Source organism: Zootermopsis nevadensis, unplaced genomic scaffold (assembly GCF_977971745.1).
Source record: "Zootermopsis nevadensis isolate Lab colony 2312 unplaced genomic scaffold, Znev_1.0 Znev_ptg000001l, whole genome shotgun sequence".
NCBI lineage: Eukaryota > Metazoa > Arthropoda > Insecta > Blattodea > Termopsidae > Zootermopsis > Zootermopsis nevadensis.
In genome coordinates this window covers 16883101-16909853 of record NW_028259133.1, presented here as the reverse complement: position 1 = coordinate 16909853, position 26753 = coordinate 16883101, and the positions used below count along the sequence as shown (strand labels likewise).

Genomic DNA, 26753 nt, shown 5'->3' with positions numbered 1-26753 from the left:
ACTAGTGAATATGAATCGGGGGTGTAAACCACTCAAATACTACATTTCTGGAAATTTAGGTATCTACTTCTTAATTATTGTTATTATAAATGTTTCATATTTCTTGCAATTATATGCTTTGGTGCAACGGTTTCTCCTTCTGTGGTGTTTGTAACTAAAAGGTATTGACAACGTATAGTGCGTAAAATTGTTTATTTTAACAAATAAACGAATAATAAAAAACTATTAATTTTTATTAACCCTCTTTAATAGGTGGAAAGAGTGGAGATAGTGATTTTAAAATACCAGAAGGGGGTCAAAATATGAAGAAGCTTAAATACTACTGTTTTGGAGTTATGATATTGGCTATGAAAACTATGAACAGCCCTTGAAACATAAGCAATAAGATGGTACGAGACAGAGTTTGTTGAATACAGGGTTAATCACGAGTGCAAATGCATGTCAATATCTCATACAACTTCCTCCTTTAATTTAATTTATATAAATCAGATATGCAATAGGGGCACGCAGTTATCTCAGTCTGCGTTTCTCGTGCGAAGCTCGTCAACTAGATGCCAGGGGCAGGGGCTACTGACTTGAATATGATTCTGCCACTCGCAATGACTTCGAATCATGAAGACAAACCAGAGTCGTTCTTAATATCACGAGTTTTAATAAAGGCGGGCTTAATCATCATATTCGTGTGTCGCTCTTCTGCTGATAATTGCATAAATTAAATTAACAAGTGAAACGGGAAGTTCTGGGTAGAAAAAGCCTCAAATTCTTTTACTGGTCACAAATGTTACATATTAACAAGTACACAAGATTCTGTATGCGTATCTCATCTCACTTATACGTAATATAGGCCTATGTCCTACCCGCAAAATTCTCCTTGATTAATTACCTTCATATGATTTTTGTTAAAAGTGTAAATTACGAAGTTCCTCGTTATGAAATGCCCTTCATCTTCTGTTAATTTCTCCCCCTGATATCCCCAAGAACCTCCAATGAGAGGCCCTCAATCTACTTTGAGGCGTGTTCCACACGATGATTTTCTCGTTTCATATTGTTTAATCTCTCAAGATTTTAATTACCACACGTGAAAGAAAAAGATTCTGAACTGATCAATATGAGGAACGTTACGCATAATATCCCTTCTGGATATTCATACCCCAGCCGAACATAAGACATAGAAGTGGCTTATTAGTTTTAAAGCTTTTGTTCACGGTGGATAATACAAGCAAATTGCCTCATTTCGCTTCAATTGTACGCTGCAGATGCGGTCGACGAGAGCAGTTCCATTTACATCTACGTCTCGTCCAGTACGGTCTGGTCCGATCTTGTCTTGTCTAGTCGGACTCAACGCGGTTGTCTGACGTAATTAGTCTCTATTATAGTGAGGGTCAGGAACTGACATGGCAGCTGCAATTGATAGCAGCACGTGAACATCTGAATCACTGCTCCGAAACGATGTTCCTTCCGTTCGGTATCCGAAAGGTGTGACTAATGAAGAAGGGGTTTTGAACCCGCGGCTTAAGGGCTGCAGGCGGCCCGCCTCTGTGTCTTTGTGAACCACATGTAGGTTTGTGGTAATACTTTGTTGCCTAGTACTGAACGATTAGAAAATTAAAAGGATCGTCAATTATCCCACTAACGACTGACTTTATTTAAAAATGCATGTAATTATGTGTAAACCTGAAGGTTTCTGTCTTCTGGGTAAACATCGACCAGACTACACAGCGCAACAACCCAGAAGACAGAAATCTTCATACTCTGATGACGGAGGCAGTATGACCTCTGAAACGTTGGTAAACATCGACCAGACTACACAACGCAACAACCCAGAAGACAGAAATCTTCATACTCATCGCCCTGATGACGGAGGCAGTATGACCTCTGAAACGTTGGTAAACATCTCCCATACTACACTGCGGAACAACCCAGAAGACAGAAATCATCATACTCACCGCTTTGAAAACCTCAAATCATACATGTGTAAACCTGTTTGTAGTAACAAGTAAATAACATGTTTATACATTAGCATGAAGTTTAAACACATTATTTATAACCTAGCGGTATGTAAGCCAACAAGAAGGGGTTAACGTCGCCTCCGATCTTGAAAGGTTAGAATCTCTGGTATAAAAGAAATAGAAACTGGTAGTGCAAATTTATTGTTTGAGCTCTTGCATCCCAGCGTTTAATTAAAGAAACCTTTTCTGTTACAATATTTCATTGATATCTCATAATATCTACTGTCGAAAAGCCACAAATATTTTTAAACAGTTTACAATTTTCCTCCACTCATTTTCTCAAGCATCAAATATACTTCTAATTGTAGGCAAGATACGACGTGCACAGCGTAGAAAGTTTTAAGGACGAGGACGATGTAGTGACCTATTTAAGCTGCTTCTATTTTTAAAACAGATGAAATTTTATAGTCGGTAACACATTACAGATAGTAGCACAAACTGATAAATTAATTATTCCTTTACATACTACTTTTTATCGATTTCTTTATAGTTTTGTTTCTTAATGTAAATCTGCACTACTCGCTAAGACTTCTTTTCCACAGAAAGACAACAGAACATCGTAGCAAATTGGCTAACACTCCTCCTTCCTATTTAGGTGATTATGGTTTCAAATCTTGGTCCGGCGACCGGCTACCCTAAGCCCCTCTAAAAGAATTCTAGAATAATGCCTTAAGTTAAGCCACGACCGCTTCCTTACATACCTTTTCCAATTAACCTAACTTAAACTAACCTAACCCAACGCATCCTGATCTAACCAAACTAAACCGAAATCAAGGAGGCCCATCTTTAGGAATGTTATTGACCTGACTTAGGCATGAAGTTAAACTATAAGCGGCTTCAAAATAACATGGGTATGGCCACACAGATTAATACTGTTATGTAGAAATAAGGGTGAGAACACATGTTCTTGAAGTGAGCTTGGAAAATTTACATTCCTCAAAAACTTCAACTGGCCTTGTCGTAATCTTCAGGTGACGACCTATCAAAGCTCTAATACTGACGTAAAAATGGTAATTCACGTTCACGCAGATAGGCAGGAATATGCGTTTGAAAAAATGACTGCAGAATGAACTTGAAAATTTCAAAGGCCTAAATTCGGTAAAACTTCGGACTGATTTTGTAGTGAACATGACATGATATTGACCTGTCTGAGAACTATAAACTGACATGAGTATTGTCACTCAGATTCCTACTGATCGCAAGATATATGCTTTTGAAAATATGAACATCGAATGACCTTGAGAAATTTAAACGCCTTTATTTGGAAAACCCATGGACTGATATTGTCGTCACTATGAATTCTCCAGCAATATTCCATGATAAAAAAAATCGCATGTCTCCAGGACTTCTCCGACACTACGCTTGGACTTTTCCAGGAAAATTTCCTGGAATTCTCCAGGAATCTCCAGCAATTCTCCAGCACATTCCCACGACCACCCGATGAACACGATAGGAAATCTCTAGAACATCCCAACCCATCGTAAAACTACAACCGTATATAACCTATCCTTAACTTAGCTGACTTAACTAAACCTAACCTAACCCAACTTAACCTAACCCAAAACGCAATCTAATCCAATGTAACTTATCACAATCAAACTTCAACGAATAAAAAAAAATAACCAACCCTCATAGGATCAAACCCACCACCGCTCAAGGACTTCCAAATAAACTTCCAGGACTTCTACAGGTTTTCTCCAGGACTTCTCCAGCATTTCTCTCTTTATGAATATATGATTATATAAAATCTATTGAGAGTACTAACATATTTTATTTGTACTTTGTGATGGGTTCAAATATGTTACAATAATTTATGTATATTTAATTACATGCAACTTAGGGGAATTTCAATAATTTCATTAGTGCTTTATTGTGATTTTGACACAGAAACTTGTAACAGCAACTCATGGATACTTTCAAACAACAAATTGACACAGTGAGTTTTCAATAACTGAATTTAATACTTCATTGCTGCTTCTGCGGTACATTAAATAAAATAACAGTTCGAACACATTGTTTCAGTTACTTCAGTAACGAAGTTGACATTCATAATTGACATATTACTTCTCTGCTAAACAGCATCCTGTCATTTGAATGGGCATTTTGATTGTGTGATCGTTCGGCCGAGTGAATTTCCATTAACGAAACCTGTAATAAATTAAAGGCCTGATATTGTAGCTAGTTATAAATTGATGTTCACATATTGTAGCTTGTTACGACGCACAAAACACGTGTGTCAAAATCTCTTAATAACAGATTCCACGTTACATGTAGATATTATATGTAAGGAGTACACTTTCCGAACTTGATTCATATGAAACGCGTATTTAAAGATTAATTTAGTCTAAGTAGGTCATACGCTCATTTAAACACCAAGCATCTATTAATTAACTTACATCAACAACTACATTCCGTTAATAAAAGGTCACAATTTAGGCCTTGAAGCAGTAATGGTTTTAAATAAATTAGAATACGAAATTTAATTTGCAGCGCATGGCGATTTTTCCGAAGTGATAGGATATATTATAAGGATGGTTTAACATTATCCTTGAATTTTTAACAGAGTGTTAGAAAGTCGCTTTAGTTGTTTTATACTGGGCAGCCTTCATGGTATTCAAAAGTAACCCAAAGAGTATAGAACTTTTCTATTTACTGCATAAAAATAACATCGATTCACATATTTGTTGACGACAAATAATATAAATTTCACCCCAACCTACAGGCAAAAATTTTCCCCATAGAAAATATTATGTCTATTGGGTACTTAAACCCTCTTTCATTTCATATGTAACCCTTAGACTTACGAACATTACAATAATCTTACGCTCAAGTACCTATTATCGCAAAGTACTTAAATATTCGTTCCATGTTTCGTTTAAACGACTAGCATAAACAGAACGTATAAAGAAGACGTTAAGTTTGCCCCAAGCTTCTTCTCCGACAACACTTCACGAATTTCCATAATTCTGGCATTGGCTGTTTATATTAACACTAGAGGTCGAATTTAACGTTCGTATCTGTTCTGTAATACCCATACATTACTCAAATAATTGATATATAACTTTCAAATTTTCTAAATAAATCGTGAAGACCTTGGTAGATAAAAAAGAAGTTTGTTTAGATATTTTATTGTAACTTACAACCGCACATCAAGCTGCTGAAAAGGCATTGCCGACCCTGTTTCTGCATGAGAGCACATGTAGGTATTGCAGAAGTTTCGGAGATCCATAAAGTCTCCATCTTCATGGCTAAGTGACTACCGATTTCCCCTATAGATTTTAGTGGTAGCTTACATGTTCCAGAAATCGGCGGAGATCACCGGGTAATCACTTCACCTTGAAGTCTGAGACAGAATCTCCGAAGCTTAGGCAATAATTTAAATCTACACCATATCATCACACAGAAACTGTGTCCTCATTATCACTGATCCGCCGTGAAAGAGTAAGATTTTATGCAGATGACTGGATGTAGCTAAAAGCGACAGCTCCTTCAAGTAGTCTGTATACGAGCATTTATAAACGAGACAGTCGTGTTAGCGAGCAGTTTGACAACGGTAATAAAGAACACGAGCGTAGAAACACTACAAATGTTTACCCGATGCGTAACATAAAAGACGAGTGACTCGCTTCGTTTCTACTACTCAATATAAATAAAGTACAATATTTGAAGCATCAGGGATTATTCTGTATAAGAAAAGGAACGACGAATTTTTCTCCAACAGTAAATAAAATTTATTGTGTTCCTTCACCTCTGACCTTCTACAAAATACAATGTAGCTATGCACAGAACTTTTGAAAAATACATAACAATTCCAATGAAAAAATTCGAAATAAACTTGCGTCGGTGAGTTAATAAAATGTGTATTCTCTCCAGCAGGTCCCATATATATATATATATATATATATATATATATATATATAAGTCAGTGTTAAGACAGTCATATATTCAAAAGTAGCTGTCTTCTGGGTTACAGCGCCGTGTAGTCTGATAGAAGTTTACCTACGTTTCAGATGCCCTTGCTTCCTTTAGGATCAGACCCCAGAAGACAACCACCTTCGTACTCACCACCGTGTCAACCTCAGATCCTACTCAGCTCCTTGACACAAAAGTCACTCTTCAGACTGCTTATAGGGCAGAATGACTAGTACAAATACCAACTTCTGACACATGTGGACAAAATACATTCTCATAAATACAAAGACGGTTCTGGATTTTATACATTCAATTTATTGAACTCAGAAGCAACAAACATCATATGTAATAAAATTTTATGCCGGCTGAGTAATTTAAAATACTTAAATATGCATTCAGTAAGGTTCACAAAAATTTAAATGAATTTGATAGCGCTAATTAGAGTTTAAAAACCTGCCTCGTAATTATCATTGCGAATTTATGGATGTAAAACTTATATAGCTTTCCGAAGTTGGTAGCCACGGAATGCAGTTTCTATGTATAAAATAGTTTTATTTTTACAGCAGAGCTGTGTATAGGCTAATCTCCACATTGTTTATATTCACAAATGTCGACACTTCTTGATATGACACAGTTGTTTCAATGCACATTTCTTGTATAATACGATGTACTCATTAGGTTTCTCCTCGCCCACGCCTTACCAGAGCAGGAGCCGATCATTGCAACAGCAAGAACAATGTCCTTCGTGCAGCATTACACACCGACCTGAAGAAAGAGCAGATAATCAGATTGCCGCTAACATGAGCAACTACTAGTTTTACCATACACAAACACGATTAAATATATCACTGAAGCTTTCTGTCTTCTGGGTTGTTGCGCTGTGTAGTCTGGTCGATGTTTACCAAAGTTTCAGAGGTCATACTGCATCCGTCATCAGGGCGATGACATATTCATCGCCCTGATGACGGAGGCAACAACCCAGAAGACAGAAAGCTTCATACTCACTGCTGTGAAAACCTCAAATCTTACAAATATATCACTATATTACTATTATTAATCATAAATATATTTAATTACATTTTTACATAAAATGACTATGCGTAATAAATACAATATATCTCCATCATCAGCGTCCTATTATGGAAACAGCAAGTGAGCAACTTGCCCAGTTACGGGATGATAATATTCCGAAGAAAAACTCTTCACCGTGGAATTTGTTAGTTAGTTACTTTGTTTGTTACTAAAACTTGTTACTTAGGTCCATAAGTAATGTCTATTTCAACGATTTTATGTTCTTTCCTGCTGTCGTTACAATTTTCCAGACATTGTCGTGGATTTATACCCGTCTTGGACGCAAGGATAAAAAATTTAATACTGTGCATTTACACGATCTGCCCACGAGCAATTACGTACCTGATCGTTCTGGTGCCCTGTCTTCTGAGTTCCGGAGCAAAGGTAATCCTTGCCATAACGGGCAGGTAGTTGCTTGTCGCCAGCGTTCTTGGCCAAGATAAAGACACGGCCATGCTTGAACATCTTCGCTCCTTGCTCGTCGCTTGTCGTCCGCCAGTAAATAGTTTGCACTGCGCTGCGGCCCGCGATATAACGTGAAGTTGAACCAATCAACATCGTTGCTTGGTTAGTAATTATGTTCTAGTTAAAACACAAATAATTCGCTTCTTGCAATTTGAAAGAAGTTAATTTCTACGATTCCTTCAAAAATACACGACCTATAAATGACAAGATAAAGCCTACATGAATTTTTGTATGAGAAATAAATGGCTAATAGTAATGAAGATGAATATGAAGCGACATGAAGATAAGAGGAATGTGTGGAAGAGTAGTAGACAAATCATCCATATTTATACTAATACGACCACCCCCTCCACTTAACTAACTTTCGATCTTCCAAACGAACAAGTTTCCGTATAAAGTCCATATAAAATATCACACTACAGCTTGCAGCATTCTGAAACCAAACCAGGACAAAGTCTGTGCCTTGCAACATAATGCAAGGACTGTCCAAACACGTGTCCGTACCTGACGTTTACACTTATTTAACAACGCTTTATCAAATGTATAGAATATTAATACCAATTATTTATTGCAGGTGTGAAAATTTCTCAACATAAGATTAAAACATATGATTAAGTTCGTTTGAGAACAAGTACCTGAGATAATATGTGAACTTCAAGGATAGGAAATAACATGAATCTGGAGGAAAAGTTTCTTTATTTTCTGAGCTCTTTCCCACACGTGATTTTGACTATCAAGGTTTGTAAGACGGAAGGAGCATAAATCACGCATAGGACAAATAAAAAATTCACACAAAACTGCAGTCATAAATCCTGAATACACCAGGGAAAAGTGGCCGACTCTTGAAAACGGCAATGAATTTTCTAGTTCCATTTTAATATTATCCTCCCACCTACTTTAGGCCTTCCAAATGGTTTCTTCCCTTCAGGTTTTCATACGTGAAAACTTTTATAAGAAAACTGAATGTACTAAAATCTTGAAATTTTGATGAGGAAACTGATGACAGATGTGTGATCTGTTCACTAACTTTAAATATAAATATTTGTGGTACCGTAAATTCAAATGGCTCTTCCAAATGGTATCTTCACCTTGAAGAAGCCTTCCTTGGACGGGTGGAAGAGCTTGTGTGCACTAGTGACTAGTGAACCTGTCGGTAGCGTAGTTATGGTAGGGCCTCCCAGGCGAAGTGACAGACTAAGGGAGATACCCTGGTCCTCAGGTTGAGGGTTCAGGTGTTCGGCTAGCTCCTCGGCACTCGTAAAAAATAGACAATTGCTAAACGCCCCAACGGGGAATCGAAGGATGTCGACAGACGTTTTAAACTGGTATATATATATAAAAATTCGAATGGTATTTTCAGATGTGTGACACCCCTAGCACACGCGTCGTCGCAGGAACAAAGCGTTTACACACCACAACGACATTGGTACGTCAATATTATCGCTGTCAGCTGGTGTGAACTATGGGCTCCGGGCCATTCAATGGGTTTACATGTCGTGGGAAACTTGATCGGTAATAAAACAACAAATCGTCAATGAATAAAAAATAAATTATTTTAGTGACTAAAGGACGTGTATTCAGAGGAAGATAAATACGTGACTGTAAAATTTCTGATGCAACATCCATGACTATGGCAAAAGAGTTTAGTTTTAACGTCATCTTCCGTTTCTTCGTGCCAACATGAAAAAGGTTGGCATCAATATCTAAGGTGACTTGTATAACATTAAAATCGTTATTTATGGTCTGTGCACTTGAACGAACGTTGAAGAAGTAGTCTTGTGGAAATTAACTAGGTCGTAATGGAAAATAACGAAGACCTCAGTGACATTGGCAACCAGCATTGCTTTCAAGCCCGGTCCACACACGCCTACTCTGCCGTAACGCAACACGGGAATCCGAGATTCACACGTGGACGAAACGGCACGCGTTCTGGCTAACGTCGACAATTGCCGCGGTGGCGTAACGTAATGGCCGTTGAAGTTCGCTCAAAAACCGATAGCAGTCAGTGTGAATCCGGCTTGAGACGTGAGAAGTGTCCCATCTTTTTTTTTGTTTTGCAAGTGAAAATATCACTGATGACAACGTTGGTATAATTATAATACGGAAACATTTTGATTTACGCAGGCCACAATCACTGGAGAACGAGCAAAACTGAAGATGCCTGTCTTCTGAAATATTGCACCTTGCAATCAGTAATTGTGCGACGTGTCTCCGTAGTTATGGTTGTCGTCCAATCAAAATTGCGACACACAATAAGTCAATGTTTACGTAACTAGCCAATTGTGGAACAACGTCAATGTACAGAGATTTCAGTTCATGGGGCCGGAAATAATTTGTCACTTCATAAATAAATCCGCTTTCATTCGCATTTTAATGCTTGACTTACATTTACAGAGATAATACAGAACGGGTTTGAAAATTCAGTGACACGTTAAAAATGTATTTAGAAAAAGAAAAGTTTGTATCTAGCAATGTATGCACTCATGTGAACGGCGACTTCAAAATGTCGAAGCCTGAAATATCAATTCCCGTGCCAAAACTCTGACTGTTCGGTTACAAAAACACGGAGAACCACTTCTTTCCAAGGTACCTGCTGGATTCCTAATCTTGATACTAAAACGCGCATAAGAATCGAATTACCAAACACACAATTATTTTTTTCGCTTATATATTCCTAATATAATAGCCAATGTCCGTCACGCTTGATTGTACGAGCATGATAAAAAATTAAATAAATACGTTACATTTGTTTCTAGTGGTGTGTCATGTGTTCGGAACGTGTCATAAAAGGAATTGGACTGAGTAGAAAGCCGTGTTTCACTCCATGATAGCTGGGCTTCTTTGAAATTCTGAAAACAAACAGTAGCTCGTGGAATTCCACGTGTAAAAATCCCACCGACTTGGAAGGTTTAATTAACCTCTGGGAGCATTTGTGAACCTGATAATGCACCTTTGGGTACCATAAAAAGGGCTTAATAATGTCTTGTCTAGCTGAGCGACCATTAGCTTTTCAATGTGGATGCTGCTCCGTGGAGTAAATTAGGGATAATATTTACTTGGCGACTTAGTAAACAGAAATCAGACTGTGTTGGCACGGTCGCTCTGATGTCAAATCGTTTTTCCCGTGACAAACACAATACATTCTATCACTGGTGGATGTCGCACAATATTATTGAACGAGTTCCATCTGTGGGTGAGATCTGAACAACACGGCTTCAAGTATCTCAGAGTAATTAATTAGGGCTCCTGACGCATCACTTTCGCTTTGCACGGCGTGCTACTTCAGTTTCAAGACAAGTGCACGTAGACTCTCGTTTCCTCGCAATTACGGGATATATAAATTCCGTCTGTGTTCTCTACCAGCCAATATCATTTGCTGAGATTTCAGTTTCTCACGGCGGCGAGTATTTCGACGTTTCAGAGGTGCTTACTCCCTCCATCATCAGGGCGCTGATGAAACTGTGCGCGCGGTGTATAATATTAAAATTGACCTTAAAATAGTGTGCGACTGTGTGGGTTGTATTCATTTAGCTCAGGACAGGGGCCACTGGCGGGGTTCTGTGAAAAAAGTAATAAACCTTCAGGTTCTATAAAAGTGCGCAGAGTGTCTTGATCAGCTGATAGTCTATTAATTTATAAAAAAAAGACTTCCCCATGAGGTATTTGTATCGCATTACCCTTAGGCATAAATAAAATTTAAATTTGAAACAAACTGCATGTTTAGAAATAAATACGCAACATATAGCAAACATCACATATTTTAATTTAAACATTCAACTTCACACTTTTCAGCAGATTATTTACCCAAGTTACCTCAGAATTTCATAACCTTTACATCTTGCAATACACTATTTGTAATTACTGAACAGAAAACGCAACGAATAAACTCAAATATTGATAAAATGTTTCGTAACTCTGGTGACCAAATACGTGACGTAAGCAAAGTCCCTGGTTATGGAATAATAAGCTAGCTACGTTTCCATCAGCTGCAGAACAAATACGAAACGACAACTTGCCTCTTGCTTTTCCAAAGACAATCTGACCTGCACTCAAGGTCACCATGGCATACTAAAGCACGTCTCTTTGGATCTAAACTCGTCTAGCTACATGAACTTCACTCAACAACCGGCCTATTACAAGAATAACAAACACAGGCCTATATTTATAGCATGGCGAGTAGTCAATACGTTCTACGTCAATAGGTTCTAATGATGATGAAGGCAGCAAGCACCTCTGAAACGTCGGAAAACTTCTACCAGATTCGATGTCGTTACAACCCAGAAGAAAGTCATCTTAATAGTCGATATTTATGTTCAGTCAGCTAACAAACAGATCCTTATTGCAAAATTCTACACCTTTATTGAAGCTGTAGGTCGATTATCGTTTTTACAGAAAGCTGTTCCGGGACGTTATAGGCCAAACGACCGGCTGAATCCAGTCCAAACTGACACGTCGTAATTTAACTTTCAATTTTTATTTCCTACGAAAGCCTTCGCCTCACAAGTTTTCACCTTCAGAATGTTTGGTTAAAATTTGCATAACATTCGTCATCTCCACTCAAGTCACAGTCCCCTCCTATCGCATCTTCTGTGATTTAACCAACATAATAATATTTGGTGAAGAGTGAAAATTATGAAGTTGGTCGTTATGAAATTTTCTCTACCTCCCTGTTACTTCCCCTTTCTTAGGCAGAAACAAATCTGTTCTTTTTATCATTCTGTAGCTAGCATCGAGTTTACCTCAACTGTCGTCAATCCGCGGTCAATATGCTGTTCGAGGTCCATAGGACTTCGAAACGAAACTTGGTCGATGTATGGAGGAGTAAAGGTATTGCTCCACCCATGAAAAGGAAATGGTCAGTGTCACATCCCGGGTAGCTTTCTGCCCGGCACACACTGGACTAGATATTGTGTGGGTTTCAGAGCCGGCCCGGTCGATTAGCCAGGAAAAAAATAATCCCTGTCTCTGAGGGAAATCGAACCCAGGTTTCCCAATTCAGAGACTGATGAGATATCTTGGCTCATTTACAGACGCAAGATGTATCAATATTAAATTTCGTACCAGTTTCCTTGTGGATATCTTCAGCGTCTTTCATCCGAAACCGAAGACAAGGACGTAAACAAACAGGCAGTATAATTAGGTATAATCAGGATCGTAGAATGTACGTATGCATGAGGCAAGTTCAGTGTTCAAAGCTATACTTTCAGAAGAAAGGACGCTGTCTGTGAGATCCCTCTTGGACCGAATGTATCTGGTAAACCTCACATGATTTAGGGGCGAGATACGAAAGTAAATTTGGAAGAAGTCCAAATATTTGTAACGTTAGGAAGTGAAATATGGCTCTGTATTTCAGACCGCAATAAGCAGAAGATGGTAAATTAGAACACGGTGATGCGCAGGAAACGCATTTCCGTCTACGGCAAATGCAACATACAGTAAATTAAAACCCCTCTGGTACCGCAGACCCCTTACCAAATTTTCGATTAAACAGAATAAATACTGACTAAAATATAGGCGTACGAACATACCTTATCGTGTCTTTACTCCAGTTTAAAAGTATGTGATGAAGCTTAAACTTAGAACAACACAGCCGACTGAAAAACACTGTCTTCAGGATATGCAAGGAAAACACGTGTCATGTTGTATGAAGGTGTCGTTGCACAAAGGATATCTGGCTTCACCGAGCTGAGAAACTTAGCATTGGCACTAGACTGCACGATTTAGCTTCAGAGAAAAAATACATATTTAAGTCAATAACCTCAAAGGCACATTACTTATACACAATTTGAGTACTTTAACTGAAACTGTGAGCGAATGGTAGTAGCCCATGGAGATCTGCGACCACTCATTCGAAGTATTACCAAGTTCCCACGATGCCCGGAAAATCATTCACATACCTAAATGACGCTTCGTAACATATAATTTGACATTACAACCCACATCACCAATTCAACATATAAGTGTTCATAGTTTGACCTATAAGAGCGTTATAATATACTTGTGGAAAAGTCCCGTTTGAATTAAACGGGGGGTTATTTATTTCTGTCTTCATCCCTTATCCATTTCTAGTTTCTTTATCCTTTTCGTCCTTTTATCTCCTTTATGAATGATTCTAAAAGCTTTCTAATGGTAGCAGCACTTGTAAAACAGAATATTCTGTCATTACTAAGAACATACGGCATGCGTATGACACACACAGGCGTAATTAATCATAAACCATATCCTATTACAAACAAATTTTGCAGAAATATATTCAGAACGCTTCAAGACAATCTATAAAGTTCGTAAGCTATAAAACAGTGGTTACTAGAAACAATGAAAATACAAAAATAAATTCTCCACAATAAAGATGGTCCTCGATTATTAGAAACGATATGAAATTCTAATTAAGCAGCAGCTTCATAGCAGCTCACTTTCTGCGCTATGGATGTGGCATAATGAACCCCGACCTTCAGTCCGCATTAGCTACAGAACATCTCGCCATGCGAAAACTCAGATTAGTGAGTATTCTGTAGCTCTGTATTACTCTGATGACATCGGATCACACAACCGCGAGACAAAATTAATATGACGTACGCAATTAATTGCGAAACATAATTAATCTTCAGAGGTGTTTGAGTGAGGGGGGGGGGGGGCGAGTTACAGAAATATAATTTCTCCTTTAGACGTCAGTGAACTTTGAACTTTCAAAGTTCATGTATCCAGAATTAGAAATGAAATATGTTAACAGAAAAAAATATTTTTTGATAGGAACGTGTGTTTATCTACAAAAAAATATACACTGTATGCATATAAGCAATGTCTACATAGCTACCGCATGTAAAAATACTTTCGTCTTTTTTCAAATACTAATACATTATTCAAATCAAGTAGAGAATCGTGGATGAGGCATGTAGCACGCATGGTAGATGTCAAAATGCATGCAGAATTTTTAGTCGGAAACCGTGAAAATAACGAAGATGGAAAAGGCGAATGAGGCATGCAGAAAATACAATAACGCATTTTAAGTTTACTCCACTCGAGTAAAGTTTTCCGTCTTGTTGCTACGAGCAAACTGCTGACGTAATAAACTACATCAAGTAGCAAACAAAATATTCTCTGCTGACAGATCAGACAAACTGTTTGATATGTTATCGGTTACTCTGAGAAGGAAGCTGTTGTTTGTTCAATAGAACTCGTTTAGCATTCATTCAGTATCGAATTATCTCGTGGGCTACCAAGGCAGAAAGAAATAAGCTCAGGCCGTAGCAGTTCATACAATGCGAAACAAACTCGTTCCATTTTTCATGTGACGGATGAAGCAACAGAGTAATTCACTTATTATAAACAATGTCACTGAGGCTTTGGAGGAAATGTCAGAACGCAACATGAGTTCCTCTCTCTCTTGTAATTTTTTAAACATTTCACCCACTGGAATGAAAGTGGACATGGAGGGGTGAGCTGAACGCTCAAGCTTTTCAGGTACGAATACAAACAAATCCATTCAGTGCAGAGAATAGTTTAAATTTAAAGTAGATATTTTGGAACAAAGAGCCGTTTCTATGTCTGTTTCTATGTGGGAGTGAATCCAGACATTAGTTTCCTAAAATAGCTCACCGGTACCTCTCATCGTAAAACAGAAAATTTACACGAAGATTCTAACTAACTTCACGGCGCAGAGTCCTTCTTCAGAAGCTAGCCTAATTAAACGCTGAGGAAGTCAGCCAGATGAATCCAATACATTTATTACTCACACGGAATTGCATATAATTATGAAATTCTTATATTTCCATGTTTCCCTGCGTCTAGTTTGCCTGGTATTGTTACAATAATAATTTAAGGTAAATGCATAAAGCGATTTGCGTAAGCAATTGTTATGTCAACACGTAAATATGGACTTATTTACAAGAGGTCGTCATTCGGCGCCACGGCGTTAAATAGTACGAAAGATGTGTGCTGTCATACAATGTCGAATGTGTGCACAACAACATATTCCAGGCTTCTTTAATTCTTTATGTAAAGCTGACCAATACCGAAGTGACTGGTACTTGCGAGCAGTAAAATTTTGTTTCCTTCTCAAACAGCATTTTTTAAGTCGCATGCGTACAGACAGACTGGCCTGCCAGGTCACTAGCCTATGGCGCAAGAAATTAAATTATTTACATTGATTAGTCAAAGACTACGTTAAAGTTCCCTATACGAACAAACATAACCCCGCGACGGCATACAAGAATCAATGGAGTACGTTTCTTCTTCAGCTATTTAAATACACTAGTTCAAATCCTGGTCTTGAAGTCAGGTCATGCGGAAACAGAACATTATTAAATTCCCCAAATAATCAAGCGGAGAATATCTTGAAATATAAGGATCTTATCATTGAAATACAGCGAATGTGGAAAGTGAAAGCTAAAATAATTCCAATAATTATAGGAGCAGCTGGAACCGTCTCCAAGTCACTTAGAAAATATTTGGCCAACATTCCGGGCCAACACAACATCAGGGAACTGCAGAAAACTGCCATTTTAGGAACTTCATACATCATTTGAAAGACGCTATCGTAAAATATGTAGTCATCCCTCACAATAAAACTATATAATACACGTAACACGTATTAAAAACAAAATATATTTCGGAAAAAGCTACTTCACAATGTATCTTAGAGACAAGGTTTGTCTCGGGTACACGGAAGTAAATACTCTATAAAGTGGTGAATAAATGGAATATTAATATTATTATTAATAATAATATGTCACTGTTGTGTTGTACAGTAAAGCACCTATACCCAATATAATATCCAATGTCCGTCACACCTGACTATATGCGGAAAGAATATTTAATTACATTTCTGACAGCGATGTCTCTGGTAGCAATAAATATAAGCAATGCTGTGGTGGCGCCTATGTTGGGATCTGGCGGCGTTCGTCTGAAGTCAGGCGGTCGGTTGTGTGGGTGTGCGTTTGACGAGATCTTGCTTGGCCACAGTCGCCGTCGAGATGTTTTCATATTTCGGCCTATTTTTACTTTATAAAGAAATGCTATAAACGTAATACCTTCAATACGAACTTTATATATGGTAATGCAATAAACTGTATGACTATATTCACAAAGGAGCTCATTCTCATCAAATTTCACGGGCCATACTAGGCTAGTTTATTTTTTATTCTTCCAATTTTAATGATCTGGAGATTTACCACAAGCCAGACTGGAGTATTCGCCACTGGCATGTACCTGAGGACAGAGAAATATCTAATTTCCGAAACGTTGTGTTTTTTTAAGAACACCAGACGACGAACAAAATCCAGAACTCAGTTATAGTAGCTAATATTATTGGCGAATTGTGTATTAAATCCCCAAACTCACAACTGTCACACATTATTTCTTTTTGAAACAACACGCGGTTTCAATAATGGAGACACAATTACTTAGTAGAACTCTAATACTAATTTCCTTTGTACGAGAATACATCGACACACCCTTTGTGTGAGAGATCAATGAAATTCAATTTTAACACGCACGGCATTCAATAAAAGTATCTGTCACTCATTTACAAATTTTATAAAAATAATAACTGAAATTAAAATCATTAACAATTCCCTCAGTGACACTGAATAATTACCATGATTCCCCATATTAGTATTGAATTAAACTTTCTCTTTTGTTAGGTGTTCGTGGATTGTTTTGGAAACCAGCACACGGTATAATATAACGAACGTGCACTTTGTAGTCTGTGAAAGGGGTTAATTTAAAACGTATTACAGAACAAACGAAATACAAAGGTCTGAAAGGCATGCAAAATACGAGAAATTCAATTTCTAGTAATTTCAGTCCCGTACATTTTATTTATACACCCGCTTTCCATGCTGAAACAACTTAAAATGGTCACGTTGCATTTCGGCTCAAAACACCCACACGGCACGCATCATTCTAACGTGCCCAGACATATAGAAATATTCCCCAGACACAACACGGAGCTGTGCTGTTTCATATCAATAAGACTTAAACAGCACGTACGAATGTTTGGTTTGAATTAACCCACTGAAGCTCTCCTACACAATTCTTCGTACGAAGCTCAAATTCTGGGTTTGTGTATTTGTTCGCTTATAGCTCAAGAACAGATATACCGGTTTGCACCAAACTTGGCGTGCTTATTTCTTGAGCCCAGGAGGAGATCATATCTGGGTCAAAACTCCCGAAAATGTGTCCGAGTTCTATTCCAGTCATTCTTTTATAGTACTTGGTAGTCTCGCCATACAGACTGAAGCATGCCAAACAGAACAGACGTCATAAATTGTACCCAAATCCTTGACATTCGCTCCGAAGGTCACGAACAAAGTCTGCCAGATTCATGTGCGTCAGTAGCATTTTGAATCCACTGAAAAGGACGATCGTGTCAGTGTCTTCTGGACCCGACCAAGTTCAGGTTGCGAGATATACAACCACGCAGCTGTGGGGAGCCTTCCCCCTCCGTAATTGATTAATGTTGTTAAACAATAGTCTTTTAATTGTGGCAGTAAAAGGATACAAAAATCGATTTTGGGAGGGGGGGGGGCGTAGAGTGTCTGTCAGTTCGCCATTTACATGCGTTTAGAGTTTCCGTTGAACAATTACATTAAATCACTACAAACCTCTTTGTTCATTCAATTCCATGATTAAACCTGAAAGATCCGATCAGTGTTGGCCTTCTGGGTTGCAACACAGTCCACACTTATGAGTATGTGCATAGTATCTGGGACCAAACTACACGTTTCGCCTACTTCACTAGCTGTGGGTTTATTATTTATTTATTTAGTGTTCTGTCTGACGACAGGTCCATATGAACAGGATCCTTCCATCCTTTTCTCGGACTGGGACCTGTTCATATGCGTTCTTGGCAGATGATCCAGAAGTGGTTTGCCATTGCCTTCTTCTGTGTGTGAATGGAATAATTGTTGGGATGCCACGGAGGAAAACTCCGTGTTGCCTAGACCACGGCCTTGCCCAACACAAGTTATAAATTCGGGCACCGCCGGGAATCGAACCCGAGACCCCAGGATTACAAGGCCAGCGTTCTAACCGCTAGACCACCGTGGCTATAGCTGTGGGTAGAAGGAAAAAAGACGCACAGACAACGTCAACCAAAGACATTACTGACATTAGAAACTGAGACAGCTAGCTGCAAAACCAATGCCGCTGGCCAATAATTGTTATAACATGAACAGTGAATGTTTCCTTTCCCATTCCCACCCCTCTCATTCCCTTACGTTTTATAGCGAACGTCGAGCCCATAGATTTCCCCCGACTACTTTATGTTTCGGAGGAACATACTGCCTGTATCGTCCTGTCATCTTCATAGATAATCATAGGAAGAAAACACTGATCCCTTGCTGCAATGAGACATAAGAAACATCTGTAATGAGGCAACTGATTTAATGGAATAACACGATAAATGACTTACGTCTGAGTCAGACTTCAAGGGTCAGCGAAGAAGTCGCGATACTCAGAGAAAGAGAGAGAGAGTGTCAGGAAATAAACCGACCAACTAAATAGGGCAGAGTACAATATTGCGTTCAAATTTCCTCGTACACAACAGCTGTTTCATTTCTCTGCCCTTCATCAAAGTGCGTCAGTACGAGCCATCGATAATCAAGTGATTTTGTTTGCATATAAATATCTCTTGTTCTCCATTAATCTGCATCAGACGAACAGAGCTAGCTACACAGCCTCTGTACAATTACAAAGAAACAGGTCAGCATGATTGTTGGTAGTGCTACACGCTATCTTGCCGGCCGAGGCGCCGTCCAGACAGTTTATTGGATTGGAGATGGTTCAGGGGGTAAAATGGTTAAATACAGCCGTGTGCTGACTTTCAGAGACAAGAACGCGGCGGCTGAGAATATTTCACTCAACGGTTCGCAATACAGCCAGCGTATGCAGAGCCCTCCGCCATCAGCAGCACAACAGGTGAGTGCAAATATCGATTGTCCATCGCAAGGTACAGAAAACATTACTTCATCTGCACTCTGAAGAATCACTGGGGATGAATGTCATTGTCGATACAATGTTCTTGGTTCAAATCCTTGAAGCATGTAACGAACATTCACGTAAGTGGGCCCGAACAGCTGAACCCAAATTGAATAAAACTGTGTGTAACAGAATTAAACTACTTCTGCCGAAGCAATTAATTTCTATTTAAACCAATTCATTTTCAGGAGAGATTTAAATTTAGATAAGTATAAATCACGTTTTATGTTTCGAGAGTAATTTGAGTAGTTTAGTAAAGTAAAGTTTGTCCCACTATACGGCATGTAGGCGTTTGGGGTGAGTGGAGGTATAGCTCCTCTCTTCCTTGACCCCGGCACTAGATGGGGGTGAGTGGTCAGCATCACGCACCGGCCGGCTTTACCCCCGGGAAAGGACCCCGGTACCCATTGTAGAGGAGGCTGGGTGTAGTAGTTTATATTAAACTTAATATGTACACCTAATAGTATTTGTGTTAATTACTACCAATACGTTTATTCATTGAATAATTTCTAATACCACATTAATTAAGGTCCTAAACCTATCTTAATCGCTACTAACTAACCATTCGCTGGCCAGAATGAATTTAGTATCTCCATAAAATGCATACAAATACACATACATTCTGAGAAATATTCATTGATTTCGATATTCCGACCTTAGAACGATGAAAGATGGGAAAGTCATTTAAAGTTAATTTTAGGGAAACAAACTAGGACGATATGGTGCGATAAACCTCTGGATTATCCTGCCTGTGAACAGTTTAATTAATTTTTGAGCGATGGTTATAAATATTCGGTGAAGGAAAAATTTGTACGATTTAAATCTTCCTCATAACAATAAATTATTTTATTGTGCTTAGGCCCACACAAATATTACAAAAATGCAGCTTGGCCTATGATCTAAAGCAATGCCTATATATAACGATCTTCTGTTTCTCTCACAGTATGATGGTTGATGTTTGCCCGAGTTTTTCTCTATTGTAAGTTTATGGGCTTATTTTTTATCTAAATGGGCCGTAAAATTTTTCTAAACCATTAGTACTTCAGAATTAATTCTTAGGCTAAATACTAATTAGTTCCAAATAATATTGTTGCAGTTATTTGCAATTTCCATTGTTTCGCAGGTCCCTGACAGAAGGTATTTCCACACGACTACGCCATTGATGAGTTAGCCATCAGAACAAACATCACTTTGTCTTGGCCAGTCCGTCACGTCACTTCAGTGCAAATATCTCAAGAGCAATAGTTTCAAATTTTAAATGAACATTCTGTGGCATAAATTTAATTTAATTAAGGACTCTTTGGTTGAAAATACTCAGACTAAATTTGACTCTGAAATGCGTTGGAAGCTCTGAACAGTGAAACAACAAAAATGACGCAAAACATGATTAGTGACATCTACAGAGCAAACGTTTCAACGAACATGACGTCAAGGAAACAAAAATTATGCTACAATTATTTTTCGCTAAAGCTGAAGTGAGTTACATTTCAAGAGCATACTGTATAAAAGCTATTTATTGGTTAATTTATATCTGGAAGAATCATTCTGTGGTATTTTTGTTATATCAAAACTCTTTACTTCTGAAGTTAAATTATGGAGTAGTATTCACGTTAGTGGGAAACTCGATGCGACAAAAATTCAACAATATCTGTGCTCTGTTAAATATCCCAAACAGTATTGCCTTAATGTATTCGTGACTAATTTATCTTGCATAACTTCGGCGCCTTTAAACATTGCGTTTAAAGCGCGAAACATGTAAGTTATGGAAGATCGCACAAGTTGTGAGTCAACTACAGAGTGTCCCAAAAATGTGTATACTCAGCAGCATCTTTGGTGCCCGTTTGTCGATCAGTTACTCACTGCTGCCAACTGTGGCACGAATCTAACGGTGGTCATTTATAACACCTACACTAGATTCGCTAATTCAATTCGTGCCAATGCTGATGACGTATGAAATGATTTAGTCTATTAAACTGTATTTGTTTCATTCACTGTATGTGAGTATACATTTATTTTGGGCATTCTGTACGGTTCAGAACTGTACAGGCCTATATCTTTTTAGTTTATTGCTTTCATTGTCGTATGGACCTACTAGTGTTTTTTTAAGCTATTTATTTGTTTGCCAATTATAAAGTAAAATATATAAAGGCATAAAAATTGCTTTATAATGTGTACATCTACTGCCGAATTAAATTAATTTATTATGATACCTGTTTCAAAATAATCATGCTAGTGTTTGTAAATTCCGCTAATTCAACAAGACTATTCCTCTCCGTTTATCACATAAGCGACTGTTTCCTTCTACTGTTTGATGTCCCACACTAGAAAAATAGTTTATATTACGCAGAGCTCAAATTAACATTCTTCCATTCTTTAAAAATGATCAATAATTACAAACATTCGTACATCACCCATAATACAGATTTCAGTAAGAAAATTTGAGCTTGGTCTCCTGACCTGTAACATACCGGCTGCATCTTCATTCCTAAAGATGTAGGCAGTATGTTCCTCCGAAACTTTGGTATCTACCTACAAGTCTACACTGCGTTAAAATCCAGAATAACAACATCGACAATGCTTGTCTAAAACATAATCAGTGTGGCGAATATTTAAATTAAGTCCCGACTCTGTAGAATGCGATTTCTGCAGCGAAGGTAGCTTTACAAGCCTCCGGATGCTGTTACAAAGACAAAACGGAAGAGAGAGTGATATTTCAACTTAACTCTCTTGATATTTAGAATTCAGTCCGTACTTCAAAAAGAAAGGAAAAGCACCACATTTCATCATTACAAAGATCGGCTGGTTAAGGAAAAAAATATCTGTATACGTTGAGAATTATACGAAAACCGTAGATCAATCGATAAATCAGTCACTTATTACTTGAAATTTCTGCGCAGAAAAATATGTCTACCTAACATCGGAAAATTCAGTTACAAAATAGAGAGTTACTGACTCTTAAAGCAGATGTTATACATAGTTAATACTGTGCTTTAAAGAATTCAAGAAAATCGAACTTTTAACCAAATAAATAAAAGTCAGACTTTCATCGCACAACTTACGATCTACAACAAAATTATTTAATAAAAAGAGAAAATTAAAATAAATTATTTAATAGTTGGACTACATCGAACTTCACAAAACTCTTTCCAGTGTATGAGTAATTTTTAGCGAAAATATTACATCTTGCACAGTTAAGACAGGCACTAAGTAAATAAATAAACAAACTAATTAAATCTAAAAAACAATGAAACAAAGAATTCGGACGTGTCAGGGCCCGTACCTCCTTAAACAAACCAACAGCATATCCAGGGTTTCATTCCGGGTGGAATTTTAAAACATTTCCTTAACGAAGGCTACGTCGTGTTTTACAAACACAGAATACACAATTTTAGTCCAGTCATTACAACAGCTTTTCCTAATTAATTCTGTTAATAGAGAATTCTCTTCTTCTCGTCCCAGATATTTTAAAATGGAGACTGTGGAATTCAGACAACCTCTGCTACCCTCTGAACATTTTATTCTCGAAATACAGGAACTGGAATTCCCCCTTTCCCGCTTGTCGAGGTTTCATAAATTTAATCAGGACAAAAATGTTGTTAACTTTACTCTTCATCTACATTACTATTCTGCCATGGCGAATAAAACGGAGACCATGCCCCCTGGCGCTCCCATTACAAATGTAAATTTCTGTCTTCAACCTTGACAGGCATGGTCAAAGACCGAATCTAGAATCATGGCAGAATACACCACAACACAGGAAATATTTCGCCTCCTTCATTCTCGTGATGAAGTTGGCCAAACATTTAAAGCGACGCAACAGCATCTGAAAGACGTCTGACGTTACATACACGATTTGAGGCCAAAATAAAGTATTCTGAGGGATCCTTGATAATGGAAACAGATATAATCTCCGAAACGTCGGAAACTAATTCTATTCTGAAACGACCAATCGCAAGAGAATACTTTGCTGCACAATAGTGAGGCATTCCACAGGGTGATTGAAAATTAACGCAATCATTCTTGACACATGTTCCATTTGTCAAAAAACTAAATTACAATGAAATCAGAAACTACAAAAGGAAAATGTTGGAAATTACCACCGCCTTCGGCGATACACGCATTCTGTATTTTCCTCGTGTTTGATTAATTGGACTGTGGAGGCTACGGACATCATCCGGCAAAGGGCTCTTGTTCTGGTGATGATCAAATTTTGGACTCGGTAACAAAAGAGAAAACAGAGAAACAAAGACATTTAATTATTCGAAATTACTCGATCCGCTGTACTAAAATGTCGGATATGCCACGACTGCATTCTGTAAGCTGCTTTCTTATTTTCCATCCTGAGTCTTAGTCCCAAAGAGCCTCTCCCTAAAATCGTATAACAACGTTCGGGGACCGAAACGTAGTATTATGTCGCCAGTTTAATGTAACTGGGTCGAGTCATCAGACAAAAGAAATCGAGCGACGTTGCCGTCAGGAACTACGAACTCCATAACTCATGAAACACTTGGAAATCAACTTTATGTTAACATCTATTTTCCTTTTGGGTTTGACACTTCCAGACTCTGAACTCGGTCGGATGCATTACATCGTAATTTGTAATTCTCAATTCTACCAGGAGCAGACGAAGAAGTGTAAACACTTGAAGTATACGACAAAACAGACGAACAAAAACAATTTATTGTGTGTTTGAAAAACGTTGCCACCCCCGTTGCTCAGAAAATAGTTCGTTCTTAAGAAATTACTTATATCTATCACTCGGATCTAAAAGGGGTTGTGACATCCATTATCATTAGTACGTATTATGTGTAATTATCTGTGCATTTATAATGCATACCACCAATTATTGCTACAAAATATTATTTAACTTCAAAATTTTGTTCAAGTTGAATTATTTTATAATAAAACTCAATGTGTTTACATATCTAAGGAAATAATTTCACGTTATTAAAGTCAACATTTATGTTTTCTCTGCTGGCCGAAAATAAATCAATCATTAAAATCCAAGGTAGGCTCCTGAGTTCTAAAATGCATCACTTTAATCTTAATAAATACAAAAAAATGGATATATTTCGTAAATAACTATTAAAGTTAACATGGGCTATGTTTTTCATAAACATACTGAATAACAACAAAAATAAATGTAGTGTCCACAAAAAATCCGCTTGTGCACGACTGTGTACATTCAGAATATCCCCACCCAAAAGGTAGTCGAAGATTTCGTTCTTTATCAGTGTAAAAGTAGCTTAAACAAATCTGTCGTCTAACTTGAACTTGCTGGATAAAAATATTTAACTTCGCAGCTGGATATATCTGCTTGTAAATAGTGCATAATGCCAAACGAGCGAGTGAAGGTCGTATTTGTAAATGGTCATAAGATTGTGAGCATACAACAAAGACAGAAATTGCTATTAATGATTATAATTGTTACGTATACTGTTCTTCCAAAGCCGTAGTTTAGTATTTCGCTACTTCCCTTTCAGAACCTGAGGCCTTCTTTAAAAGAATTACCGGAAAATTAGGCCTATTACACCACAATACCGTTACTTATTAGGCCTACACAACTCAACCACTGTTTAGTGCGTTATTGCACTACTGCATATTGCATAATTTTACTGGAGTTATTTTGTTAACATTCTCTAACAAGTGCCGATATTGTGTAATTATATGATTAAATAATGTTTCAACGTTACCATTCTTTGCTTCATTGTTGCGTGATGAATATATGCCGGCTGCAGAACGAAGCGAGACGAACTTGCCTGGAAACTGCGACCACTGGAGGACAGGATCCATTCACTTACCGATATTTAGGTTTGTCTGTTTATCAACGTCCTACACAATGCCTTTCAACAGTTTTCAGTTCTAAATACGTCCTCACTAGGCACATTCTATCTTTCCCACTTACGTCATATAGTTTCGTATTACTGAAGGGAAAAATGGCAATTATTTTTTTATGACACGTTTAACTCAACTGACACAACAGGCTAAATATTTGTGTAGTAGCCTTTACGTCAAGCACTCATTTTCTTTACACTCTAAATATGTCACTAGATGAAATTTCGCCACTGACGTTACTGCAAGACACGAAAAATATTCACTTTCATCCGCCCCACCCTTCCGATGTGAATTGTCCAACTAACAAAAATACGTATTATTTCCTATGTCTCCATCTTGTTTTCTTTCTCCGTTTCAGAACCGGGCAAGGTTTGATTGATACAGCCAGGTTTGCTTCATGACTCGTCAAAATCGACTTGCGGAACAAACTTGAGATTGGCAGCGAGGAGAAATTTACCCAGCTAATACGCCACCTCGCTAAATGTCACGCCTATCTAATCTTTCACAGTCATAACAAAGTGCAAAACAACTGTTCTTTTTATTTTAATGTCTGTTATAGCAACCATTTGACTAGGAATTAAATTCAGGCTCTTTCATTTAGCATAGGAACACCCCCAGGAGGTAAATTAGTATCTAATGACATCAACTACACGACTGCAATTGTGAGGTACAGTATAGTCGTCGTTCGATTTGCTTAGAAACTCGTTAACATTACATTTATATTGTTAAGAATATCAGGTTTAGATGTTAACTCCGTGTTATGTAATTGCACAATATTTATTGACCTTTCTGTGTTTATCCGGTTCAAATCTTTAAAATGGGACCAAACTTGTGGTTTTCATGGTTATGTTAGGCCACCTTCCAGACAAATACTGGTACAGTATACTGCCTTAAATTACCTATTCCATCCATTTACTTTCAAATTCGTCTTTCATGGTCATCCAACCATTCAATACATTACCAGGGCAAGAAGAGGTTAAGTTTATTAAAAATCAAACTATCTGTGAAGTGAATGATAACCAACCTTCTAGTATATTTTTGATTTACACGAAAATATAACTTCTATAAAACCTGTCATAAGGTACATATATTTTACATCATATCTTAGGAAGTTCACCAATATGACAACAAAATTAATATTTTTTGAATATAAATTGTTTATGAATTTTTATGCTTACTTAACCTGATCATGCCTACACCTGCTTTTCACCAGTCTACTTACCACAAGGGACTTCAGTGCAGCTGAGACAGTAATAATACTTTCAAAACTGTGTTAATGTTAGACGAGACAAAAGAAGGCAATGCATCATAACATTAATATATGCATATCACTTTTGAATTTGACAGTTTCAAAGAGAGTCAGAATAAGAGTTAATGAGACATTGGTTAAAGAGGTAGAGAAATTTGCTTATTTGGGAAGTGAGGTAAATTCAGAAGGAAAATTTATGTACAGATCAAGGCAATAATTTTCTCAAATAATCA

At 37.6% G+C, this 26753-nt stretch overlaps 2 protein-coding genes across 3 annotated transcripts; one reads left to right on the top strand and one right to left on the bottom strand.

Annotated features, from left to right (window-relative positions):
* Positions 1-6213: 6213 nt before the first annotated feature.
* LOC147875224 (uncharacterized) lies at positions 6214-7763 on the bottom strand. The gene is made up of 2 exons (XM_087347917.1): positions 7335-7763; positions 6214-6686 (listed from the first exon to the last, which is right to left on the bottom strand). Exons 1-2 carry the CDS (start codon positions 7548-7550, stop codon positions 6675-6677), a joined length of 228 nt encoding a protein of 75 aa, XP_087204043.1. The 5' UTR covers positions 7551-7763; the 3' UTR covers positions 6214-6674.
* An 11322-nt stretch (positions 7764-19085) lies between these two features.
* LOC110833169 (uncharacterized) lies at positions 19086-21643 on the top strand. 2 transcript variants are annotated; one of them, XM_087347908.1, is made up of 2 exons: positions 19086-19376; positions 20533-21643. In XM_087347908.1, the coding sequence occupies exons 1-2, from the start codon at positions 19167-19169 to the stop codon at positions 20605-20607; spliced, it is 285 nt and encodes a 94-aa protein (XP_087204034.1). In that variant the 5' UTR covers positions 19086-19166; the 3' UTR covers positions 20608-21643. The 2 variants fall into 2 exon arrangements, with proteins under 2 accessions (XP_087204034.1, XP_021926572.1); XM_022070880.2 differs by having other exon boundaries at positions 19090-19376; positions 20560-21643.
* The last annotated feature ends 5110 nt before the right edge of the window (positions 21644-26753 follow it).

Coding starts and splice junctions, on each gene's coding strand:
- LOC147875224 (XM_087347917.1), bottom strand. CDS start 7,550: ATGTTGATTGGTTCAACTTCACGTTATATCGCGGGCCGCAGCGCAGTG.
- LOC110833169 (XM_087347908.1), top strand. CDS start 19,167: ATGATTGTTGGTAGTGCTACACGCTATCTTGCCGGCCGAGGCGCCGTC. Junction 19,377..20,532: donor CGCCATCAGCAGCACAACAG/GTGAGTGCAAAT, acceptor ATATTGTTGCAG/TTATTTGCAATTTCCATTGT.